This window comes from Nerophis ophidion, linkage group LG13 (assembly GCF_033978795.1).
Source record: "Nerophis ophidion isolate RoL-2023_Sa linkage group LG13, RoL_Noph_v1.0, whole genome shotgun sequence".
NCBI lineage: Eukaryota > Metazoa > Chordata > Actinopteri > Syngnathiformes > Syngnathidae > Nerophis > Nerophis ophidion.
Window position 1 is genome coordinate 32,307,132 of NC_084623.1, and position 12,193 is coordinate 32,319,324.

The 12,193-nt window shown below is 39.3% G+C and overlaps 1 protein-coding gene across 1 annotated transcript in view; it reads left to right on the forward strand.

The window, feature by feature from the left end:
* sorl1 (sortilin-related receptor, L(DLR class) A repeats containing) overlaps positions 1-12,193 on the forward strand; it is a 150,950-nt gene that overhangs the window by 78,129 nt on the left and 60,628 nt on the right. Inside the window, exons 15-19 of the mRNA XM_061918791.1 lie at positions 160-288; positions 5,599-5,684; positions 8,995-9,167; positions 10,111-10,242; positions 10,406-10,497. Coding sequence (XP_061774775.1) covers positions 160-288; positions 5,599-5,684; positions 8,995-9,167; positions 10,111-10,242; positions 10,406-10,497 — 612 coding nt within the window. The remainder of the gene's footprint in view (positions 1-159; positions 289-5,598; positions 5,685-8,994; positions 9,168-10,110; positions 10,243-10,405; positions 10,498-12,193) is intronic.

Below are 12,193 nucleotides of genomic sequence, written 5' to 3' on the forward strand. Positions count from 1 at the left end.
GAGCTCTGCTTCTTCGTACTCGTTTCGTTGTAATGAGAAACTGGAAATATGTAATGTACGATATTGTAACTGTTTGCATTTTCAAAATAAACTAAAACATACTAACATTTTATCCATTGTACTCTTATGATGTGTATATCCTCCTCTTCCTCTTTTCAGTGACTACGGCTTTAAGCTGAGTGAAGACTTCTCTCTGCAAGTGTGTGTGCCTGATCCCGAGTTCTCAGGTGACCTTTATGCTTCTCCTGTACCGTGTCCTGTTGGCACCACATACCGCCGCAGTAAAGGGTGAGTTGCTTCTTTTTTGGGGCTTTACAGGGTGTGACTGTAATCAGGAATTCACGAGTGTCAGTTTTAGCGTCGCACTATAAACACAAGTGCGTATTGTACCTCGATTTTTGGTCCATTTTGGTAGAGTAAGGGACACAAATGCAAAATATGAAACTGCTTGACTTTGACTTGACTTTCATGATTTTGTAAAAAATAAACGAAAAACAATTGCAATTATTCTCCCGTAAAAAATACAAATACTAAATCTTTACTGAATTATACAGTGGCATTTTTTTTTATAATCTAGGAGTTTTGGATTTGTAAACGGCCATTCTTCATCGGTTTGTGTCCGTGTTGTGCCTTCCTAAAAGCTTGGTCTCATCACACTTAAAAACTTGCTGCGGTAGAAGCACTCTCCGCCGATAAAATCCTCGAAATCCTTGTTAAACTCCTCCGCGACACTCTGCACCACACGGTGAATGCCAGCTCCTCCTTTTGAACTTTTCAGACCACCTAAGGCTTGCCTAATATTGTTCTTCCACGCTTGTTCCAACATGGTCACTTTTGGACATCAGGTCGCCATATAAATAGCGAGCCCTTTCGTAAATGACAAGCCTCGGAAATGCAACACATGCAACTTGAAACACGTAGCCACACGCCAACACCTAAATTACTTGTGATACATGGAAAACAACTCTTGCCTTATACAGTGCATTCGGAAAGTATTCACAGCGCTTCACTTTTTCCACATTTAGTTGTGTTACAGCCTTATTCCAAAATACAATAAATTGATGTTTTTTCTCAAAATTCTGCATACAGTACCCCATAATGACAATGGGAAAATGTTTTCTTAACCTGTTTTGGAAAGATAGTAAAAATAGAAAACTAATAAATTACATATCTATAAGCATTCTACAGCCTTTGTTTAATACTTTGTTGATGCACACCTATCGTTGGGCAGTTGTGTCCATTTCTCTTTGCCATTTTCTTTTTACACCACCTCTCAAGCTCCATCAGGTTGGATGGGAAGCATCGGTGCGCAGCCATTTTCGGATTTTTCCAGAGATGTTCAATGGGATTCAAATCTGAGTTCTGGCTGGTCCAGTCAAGGACATTTACAGAACTGCCCTGAATCCGTTCCTTTGATAGCTTGGCAGTCTGCTTAAGGTTGCTGTCCTATTGAAAGATGAACAATCGCCCCCGTCTGTGTTCAAGAGCACTTAGGAGCAGGTTTTCATCCGGAATGTCTCTACACATTGCTGCAATCATTTTTCCCTCTATCCTGACTAATTTTCCAGTCCCTACTGCTGAAAAACATCCCCACAACATGATGCTGCCACCTGTAGTGATGGTATTGACCTGGTGATGAGTGGGGCCTGGTTCTCTCCAATCATGATGCCTGGCATTCACACCAAAGAGTTCAATCTTTGTCTCATCAGATCAGAGAATTTTGCATCAGCATCCATAGTTCGCAGTAGATCATTAGTCACTCTGGTGAGGGCAGTCTTAGAGTGTTTTGCTGTTAAAGTGTTCACAGAAATTGTTAGACGCTAAGTGTTCATTTAGCTGCTGTGCAACAATTTTTTCAAGGATTTTTGAGATTAAGGGAAAGTGGTCAGGTAGTAAGGCCGGTAGTTTACCATGAGTTTAGAATCAAGGTTAGGTATTTTGAGCACAGGGTGAATAACCGCTGTTGTGATTGCTAGGGGAACAGTACCAGAGGAAAGTGATAAGTTAATAATATTTAGCGCTGATAGTCCTAATATTACAAACAGCTCCTTGATAAATTTCCCAGGAATTGGGTCATGTTGGTTGTTTTGTCCCATTTACTAGTCGCAGAAGTTCCTCTAATGTTATTTCTTAAGAAAGAGTTGAATCATTTTGGAGCTCAGTATCCGCCGTATATACATTCGTATCTGCGTTAATAGAACCCAAATGGAGCTGGTGTGTACTATCTTTAATCTCTTTTATAATGAGTACATTTTCTTAGTAAAGAATTTCATAAGCTCATCAGCCGAGTGGGTGGAGCTACTGGGAAAAGTCCCTTGTTGGGTTAGCGACGCTACGGTATTAAACGCATATTTAGGATAATTTTTATTGAGGCGGATGACATTGGAGTAGTAATTAGTTTTAGCTGTGGTAAGAGCGTATTTATAAGGTATAAAACTATCACTCGGCTTCACGGTGGCAGAGGGGTTAGTGAGTCTGCCTCACAATACGAAGGTCCTGAGTAGTCCTGGGTTCAATCCCGGGCCGGGATCTTTCTGTGTGGAGTTTGCATGTTCTCCCCGTGAATGTGTGGGCTCCCTCTGGCCGGGTACTCTGGCTTCCTCCCACTTTCAAAGACATGCACCTGGGGATAGGTTGATTGGCAACACTAAATTGGCCCTAGTGTGTGAATGTGAGTGTGAATGGTGTCTGTCTTACCTGTGTTGGCCCTGCGATGAGTTGGCGACTTGTCCAGGGTGTATCCCGCATTCCGCCCGATTGTAGCTGAGATAGGCACCAGCGCCCCCCGCGACTCCAGAGAGAATAAGCGGTAGTAAATGGATGGATGGATGGAAAACTATCACTCTATGCTTGATGGAAAACCTCAAATTTTGTCGCCAGCCATTTGTTCCAGCTTTCTACATGATAGCTTAAGAGCTCTGGTTTCTTCTGTGAACCAAGTTATGGGACTTTTTTAGCTTTAGGACTAGGTCTATTGTGTTACCGTTGTGATGTGTGGATTAATTTATTGTTTGTGTAAGACCATAGCTATCACTTAATGTCTGGAGTGCCACGCATAGAGGGTCTGACGGGGTAATCACATGGATATTAACATCCCTCTTAATATTTATATTATCAGCGTGCGTCATTAGATCAGCAACAAACTCTGAAAAGGTGCTGATAAAGTCTGAATAGGGCCCAGGGGTCGATAGATAATAGTCAGATAGAGAGGTAGTGGTGTTACAGACCTCATAGTAAGCACTTAAAATTATTTACAGGTATATGTATTACTTGGGTTAGGGCTAAGGTTAATGTTTTCATTGGATATTAGTGTGACCCCTCCATACTCCTTTAAGGGGATGGGTAATAAGATGCACTCGTATAGTTCAGAGGAGATGGCTCGTTCAGTGGAAAAAATTCATCTGATTTTAGCCAAGTCTGTCTGAGACCAATGGCATTAAGGTTGTTGTCTCTAATAACCTCATTAGCACTTTGGGAAGCAATGATCCAATGTTTAAAAAGCCCATATTATAGGTAGTGGGCTGTTTTGAGGCATTTTTGTTATATTAATAACTTATTATTTTCGCTTGGTTCGCCTTAAATAATTTCGATCACATCTAAGAATTGATATGGTGGGGATCTTGAGATCATTTGCTGGGTGCTGCAATAGATTGAACACTTCATAATTTGCCATCTCAGTAGAAGGCATGTCTACCTCTGGCACAGTCACTCCAGGAAAAACTATATAATAATGATGATAATACATTTTACTTATAAGGTGCCTTTCTGGGCACTCAAGGATACCATGCAAAATCAGAACGATAAAATAAATTGGATAAAAACAACAACAATAAATATTGATAAGATTTACAATGAATAAGCAGCCAGAATAGGTGTGTTTATAGTCTTGATTTGAAGAGGGATATTGTGTCTAAGTTACGAAGGTCTAGTGGTAATGAGTTCCAAAGATGAGGGGCAGAGCGGCTGAAAGCTCGGGCACCCATGGTGGACAGTTTCAATAAGGGGACAGTGTGATGGATGGACGAAGAACATTTTAGGGAACGTGAGGGCGTGGCGACATGGAGCATGTCAGAGAGATATGACGGAGAGAGTTAATGTATAGCTTTGAAAGTGAGGATAATTATTTTAAAGTGTATACGGTATTTGATGGGTAGCCAGTGGAGTTGCTGCAAAACAGGGGTAGTAATGTGCTGGATTGAAGGGGTTCAGAGTTTTGGAAAAGCTGAAGTTTAAGTGACTTGTTAGGGACACCAAACAGGAGAGAGTTGCAGTAGTCCAGGCAAGAGGTGAAAAGGCTATGGACTAGTATGGCAGCAGTATGTGGGATGGGGGAAGTCGATTGTTTTATAGATGAAAGTAAGCAGACCGGGTAATTTTGTTTATGTGGGCTTGAAAGGAGAGTGTGCTGTTGAGGATGACATCCAGACTCTTGACTTGGGAGGAAGGTAAAACAGTGGAATTGCCCAAAGTAACAGACAAGCTGTTGGTTTTGGTGAGAATAGATTTTGTACCTACAAGTAAGATTTCAGTTTTATTACTATTGAGTTGAAGGAAATTGGATGAGAACCACTGCTTGAGTTCACTGAGGCAGTCTGTAAGGGAGGAAGGAGGAAGAGAAGCAGTTGGTTTGGTTGAGATGTAGAGCTGGGTGTCATCCGCAGAACAGTGAACATGTATTTTAAATTTACGGAAAATATTGCCAAGGGGCAGAAGGTAAATGATAAAAAGCAGGGGACCAACAACAGACCCCTGGGGGACACCAGAGGAAACGGGAGACGGAGGGGATTTGAATGAACGGAGTTGAATGAACAGAGTTGAACAAACTGAGTGCGGTCAGAGAGATATGATCTAAACCAGTGAAGGGGTGTGCTTGTGATGCCAATACTGTGCAAAAATATGGAGGAGGACAGTGTGTGAAATGGTATCGAAGGCTGCAGTGAGATCTAAGAGGATTAGGATAGTGAGAAGACCAGAGTCAGCTGCCTGGAGGAGATCATTTGTGATTTTTACAAGTGCTGTTTCAGTGCTGTGTAGGGGGCGGAAACCAGACTGGAATTGTTCATATAGGTTATTTAACCGTAGGTGGGAGTGAAGTTGGGAGGAGACAGTTTTTTTCAAGGATTTTTTAGATGAATGGCAGATTGGAAATGGGACGAAGATTATGTGAGTCATGTATTATTCTACGAGAAATGCTATGTGTGCATACATTTTTCAGCCTGGCACTGGTTAGTTTGAGCTTAACTGACTCCTCACCCGGGCTGACAGGCACTGTAATTACTTGTGTCCGAGCTTGCTCTCGTGTAGTTAGTTAAGTACAGTCAAGAATACGTATTTACATGTGATTTCTAATTTTTTATTTTAAAGAAATTTGAAAAAAATTACTTTCCGGATGCACTGTTATACTATACTGCAATTAGTTTTTCACATTGAGCTCAAACACACATATGTTTAAGGATATAAATTAAAACATAACCAACCATGGCCTCAAGTAATTATTAAACTTAAGGCATAAACCTGTCGTTCACATTTTATCATTTTAATGATAGCACCACCGAGTGTCAGATTAATGAAAATGGCTGTTCTGTTTTTTTACTACAGATACAGAAAGGTACCAGGTGACAGTTGCAGTGGAGGAGATGTGGAAGCCAGACTGGAGGGAGAGATGTTACCGTGTCCAGTTGGAGGTAATTTAATGACTTTCTAAACTGTGGATGTCGTTGTACTATTATGTAAAGGGGTACTATTGAGTAAAGTCACCTTTAGTTACCTGTTAGTACCGTTTTTTGTGTATTTTGGATTTCCTTAAATCCTAAAAATTTGGAATCAAAACCATGGCGGATTAGCGGAGATATTTATACAGTTCTTCCAGACCTTCTCCAAATGAGCAGTTTTGAATTAGAGGCTTAAGTGAAGTATTTAGCCATACTAACGTCAGCACATATATCTCCATAAATGGTAGATGTTTACCCGCACAGCTTTGTGTGAGTTCACCATTTTTTTTATGTATTTGTAGTCTAAAGTTGTTGTAAATAAATTCTTAATTTTTTTGTATCGTCTTGTTTTTGGGGAAGACTGACTCGTATATGCACAGAATCTGCTGCTGTTGTCATTTCTAATAAAAAGTAGTGTAGTAGGATAATCATGCTATACAATGCCAACACTTCAACTCATAAGGTTCATGCACTTGGGTGTGAGCTTGCATGCTTTGGATGCCTCTGATTGCTGTATTTTGGAGTCATTTGTTAACAGTGGGCTATCATTGACGTCAGCGATTGACAAATGTACTAATTTGGGGATTTCTAGTTTGCAGCTCCTGCCTGGACCATGTGTGTTATTAATTCTCATCTAATGTTATCTTACTTACCATGATGTTTATAAAATAAATACCTCTGTGGTTTTTTTTACAACATTTTACTCAGGACTGATTTGTCAAGAGGGATGAGTACAAAAATGTATTTAGACACTAAACTCTAACATACGACTTGGATTAAGGGAACAAGACAAAGTGGGATAAAGTATTATTTTTAGTTAGTGTTGGCATGCGCACAATAACTCTGACGCGTGACATGTAAGGATATAAATGCCGGTAATTTGTACATTTTCAAACGATAAATTAATACTTTTGGAGAGGGTGGAGCATGGTATGATTTGCAATCTTGGAACGCCTCCACAAACAAACATTTTGCATACACATGCATGAACTGTGTTATAAATGTGACTGATGAGCAAAATCTACACCAAAGCGTATCCAATACATACAAACCCTGTTTCCATATGAGTTGGGAAATTGTGTTAAATGAAAATATAAACGGAATACAATGATTTGCAAATAATTTTTAACCTATATTCATTTGAATATGCTACAAAGACAACATATTTGATGATCAAACTGATAAACATTTTCTTTTTGCAAATAATCATTAACTTAAGAATGTGATGCCAGCAACACGTGACAAAGAAGTTGGGAAAGGTGGCAATAAATACTGATAAAGTTGAGGAATGCTCATCAAACACCTATTTTGAACATCCCACCGGTGTGCAGGCTAATTGGGGACAGGTGGGTGCCATGATTGGGTATAAAAACAGCTTCCCAAAAAATGCTCAGTTTTTCACAAGAAAGGATGGGGTGAGGTACACCCCTCTGTCCACAACTGCGTAAGCAAATAGTCAAACAGTTCAAGAACAACGTTTCTCAAAGTGCAATTGCAAGAAATTTAGGGATTTCAACATCTACGGTGCATTTATCATCAAAAGGTTTAGAAAATCTGAAGAAATCACTCCACGTAAGCGGCATGGCCGGAAACCAACATTGAATGACCGTGACCTTCGATCCCTCAGACAGCACTGTATCAAAAACCGACATCAATCTCTAAAGGATATCACCACATGGGTTCAAGAACACTTCAGAAAACCACTGTCACTAAATACAGTTCATCGCTACATCTGTAAGTGCAAGTTAAAGCTCTACTATGCAAAGCGAAAGCCATTTATCCACAACATCCAGAAACGCCGCCGGCTTCTCTGGGCCCGAGATCATCTAAGATGGACTGATGCAAAGTGGAAAAGTGTTCTGTGGTCTGACGAGTCCACATTTCAAATAGTTTTTGGAAATATTCGACATCGTGTCATCCGGACCAAAGGGGAAGCGAGCCATCCAGACTGTTACCGACGCAAAGTTCAAAAGCCAGCATCTGTGATGGTAGGGGGGTGCATTAGTGCCCAAGGCATGGGTAACTTACACATCTGGGAAGGCACCATTAATGCTGAAAGGTACATACAGGTTTTGGAACAACATATGCTGCCATCTAAGCGCCATCTTTTTCATGGACGCCTCTGCTTATTTCAGCAAGACAATGCCAAGCCACATTCAGCACGTTACATCAGCGTGTCTTTGTAAAAAAAGAGTACGGTTACTTTCCTGGCCCGCCTGCAGTCCAGACCTGTCTCCCATCGAAAATGTGTGGCGCATTATGGAGCGTGAAATACGACAGCGAAGACCCCGGACTATTGAACGACTGAAGCTCGACATAAAACAAGAATGGAAAAGAATTCCACTTTCAAAGCTTCAACTATTAGTTTCCTCAGTTCCCAAATGTTTATTGAGTGTTGTTAACAGAAAAGGTGATGTAACACAGTGGGGAACATGCCCTTTCCCAACTACTTTGGCAGGTGTTGCAGCCATGAAATTCTAAGTTAATTATTATTTGCAAAGTTTTTCAATTTGAACATCCAAAATCTTGTCTTTGTAGTGTGCTCAATTGAATATGGGTTGAAAAGGATTTGCAAATCATTGTATTCTGTTTATATTTACATCCAACACAAATTCCCAACTCATTTGGAAACGGGTTTTGTATTAATTCTAGACCACATGGAAATCAAAAAATGTTAAATGTAGATGAAAATGTATCATAGTTCCAGTTTAACTGCACTGTAAATGATGACTCAGGGTTTACTGTTTTTTTACCTGATAGCAGGTTTGATATCCAGAAGATTTACCCTCGTGCAACCCGTTCAGGTTGACAACCCGTCTAAGTAGACCATCTCAGCAAGTCCTGGACCACCATGTTCTTATTTAAAAAAAATTGCCTCCTTAAACTGACGTTGATAGAAATGGTCGATAAAATTCGACAATCAGAGGAGTACTTACATTTCTATGAAAAACAAAACCATTTATGTCATCAAATGTTATGTAATTGTTTCCTTTATCATTATAGAGCCCACTTGACCCTAGGTTTTAATTTCATGGTTCATGGTTGACTTCTCAACCGAATATTTTTCATAAATCAATGGAGAAATGGAGGAAAACGTCTGTATGTCTCTGCAAATGTGCAAGCAATGGCTGTTTTTAGGTATGCCTACAACCATTTGTTGACAAACGTTAGGCAATCTGGCGGATATAAACCAACTGGTCCATTAAAATATCAAATTATTTGTCCAGATGTTCTTTGTCAGTCCTCTTTTTTCTATTTATGTATGTATTTCTTCTTCTTATAGAGAGTAATGAATTCATACTCTATGCTCTGAGGAACTCAATCCATCGCTATGAGCTGGCCACTGGAAATGACCAGGCCCTCCCACTGCTTGGTCTTAAGGAGGCTGTAGCTCTGGACTTTGACTATGACAGGAACTGCATCTACTGGGCTGACATCTTGCTAAATACCATACAGGTAAGTGAGAAATCTCCCCGGAAGACTGTTGAACTAGCAATAACCACTTTGGAATGAGAGGAGTTCTACTGCTATCCATACATTCGTGACGTCACTCCTGGGTTACTGTAATTTTTTGTATGTAGGCCTAAATCAGGCCTCTCTCCGGTGGCTGCAGAGCTTGCATAATTCTGCTGCTTGTCTTTTAACCAAAACCAAACAATGTGAGCACATTACCACTGGCCTCCCTTCATTAGCTCCCAGTTCATTTTAAAATTGTACATATTGTTTTTAAATGCTTGCATCAAGTAACCCCGCCATGTCTTATTGCGCTGCTGTAGCTTTGTTTTCCCAGCAGGACCCTGCCCTGACTGAGGTCTTCAGATTAGCTCCTCCTTGAGTCCCTAAACCAGACTTAAAACCACAGGAGATAGAGCCTTCTCAGTGGCAGAGCCCAAATTGTAGAACAGTCTTTCACTATCCATTAGATTCTCCTAGTCTCTCAACCAATTTAAATCCAGATTAAAAACATGTTTTTACTCCCTGGCGTTCAAATCCAGCTAGGTTATCTTGGTCATTTTTTATTCTTGTATTAGAAATGTTTTATTTATTTATTACATTTTAGTATTTTTTGGTTACTTATGTTGCACTTCTTTTAAGGTATATTTTATTATTGTATTTTATTCAAGCTTCAGTGTTACAATGTAAATGTGACACAGCGTGACCTTTTTTTGGTTCAAATTGTTTCTTATGTCTGTTTAGCACTTTGGCCAACTGGGGTTGTTTTTAAAAGGGCTTTATAAATGAATAAACTGAACTGAACTGGTCACATTAATAAATCATGATTCTTTAAGGAATTATGATACTTAGAACACAAGTGAATGTGAATGTTTTTTTGAATGTGAGAGCATGTACTCAACAGTAGACACGCTTTGACTTTGACCATCTTGATATTCTCTTGCAGCGTCTCTGTATGAATGGCAGTACCGGTCAAGAGATTATAGTTAAGGAAAACCTGATGGATGTAGAGGCCTTAGTGTTTGACCCAATCAGCAGATTGCTTTACTGGGTTGATGCTGGGGAAAAGAAAATTGAGGTATGCAACACTAAAAAGTTTGACTTGTTATATTTTAATAGTTTAAAACATAGTACCATAAAAAACTACTACTAAAAATCAAGATAGGTAAAAGTTAGCATTTACCTAAAGATCTACATAGTGTATCATACAATTTACACACACTGGTTTGTGTATGTTGAAGGTTTCCAATCCTGACGGGGACTGGCGCCACACCCTTCTTAACGACTCCATTCTGGAACATCCACGAGCTCTTGTTTTACTGCCTGAAGAAGGGTATATTCCGTTAACCGACACACACACACACACACACACACACACACACACACACACACACACACACACACACACACACACACACACACACACACACACACACACACACACACACACACACACACACACACACACATCCATTATAAGGAAGAGAGTAATTTATTTTGGTGTTAAGATTATTTAATTTACAAACCCTGTTTCCATATGAGTTGGGAAATTGTGAATATATGATGCGTAAAATACCACAGCGGAGACCCTGGACTGTTGAACGACTGAAGCTCTACATAAAACAAGAATGGGAAAGAATTCCACTTTCAAAGCTTCAACAATTAGTTTCCTCAGTTCCCAAACGTTTATTCAGTGTTGTTAAAAGAAAAGGTGATGTTACGCAGTGGTGAACACGCCCTTTCCCAACTACTTTGTCACGTGTTGCAGCCATGAAATTCTAAGTTAAGTATTATTTGCAAAAACGAATGTTTATGAGTTTGAAAATCAGATATGTTGTCTTTTTAGTGTATTCAATTGAATTAAAATTATTTGCAAATCATTGTATTCCGTTTATATTTACATCTGACACAATTTCCCAACTCATATGGAAATGGGGTTTGTAACTTAAAAAAATATTTTTAAAAGGGAGCTTTTTATATTCTAATCTACAGTACATATTAAGGGTGCACGATCATTTTTGGGTCTATAATAGGAATTATAATGTTCCACCGATAAAGAAAAAGCTCTGATACCCGATAAAAAAATAAAAAAAATAACGCTCCAATGAGGCGAGATTATTATAATAATTATTTTATGTATATATATATATATATATATATATATATATATATATATATATATATTGTCATTATATTTCTTAGTTCCTTTCAGATCGATACTGGTGATGAAAAACGATGTTAAACGTGGCACGGTACATGCAAGCTATCACTTGTCAGCGAAAAAAGTGCTTCCTGATGAACATAGTTTGGTGCTTTGCAGTCAAATAACACAGGACCTTTTTCGGTCACATGTTTTTTTCTCCTGAAGTCACACACACACATCGAGGCTTCGAGGGACACAATATCACGCCTTGTATTTTATAAGGTATTGAGATCGGCTTCAGTATCATTCGACCCGTCACTACATGTCAGCATAACACAGGCTAGCGGTACTACAATGTTTAGTGCAAAGTTTTTGAAACAAAATAATCCATGTTATTAATAACAAAACAATTAATGACTGAAGAATACGATCTTATGGGACGGCGTGGCGCAGTGGGAGAGTGGCTGTGCGCAACCCGAGGGTCACTGGTTCAAATCCCACCTAGAACCAACCTCGTCACGTCCGTTGTGTCCTGAGCAAGACACTTCACCTTAGCTCCTGATGGGTGCTGGTTGGCGCCTTGCATGGCAGCTCCCTCCATTAGTGTGTGAATGTGTGTGTGAATGGGTAAATGTGGAAGTAGTGTCAAAGCGCTTTGAGTACCTTGACAAGTACAACCCATTTATTTATTTATTTATACTGAGGATCATAAAAAATTCTAGATCTTTAAGAACTCTACACCTACTTACTTATGAAAAAAAAACTATAGATCTTACTTAGATTCAAGTTATAGTTAGTTTTTAAGATATTGATTATTATTAAGTTGGGGTCAACATTGCAATTAGTTTTTTGATGTATAATTGAAGTAAAGGCCACATTGAGCGTG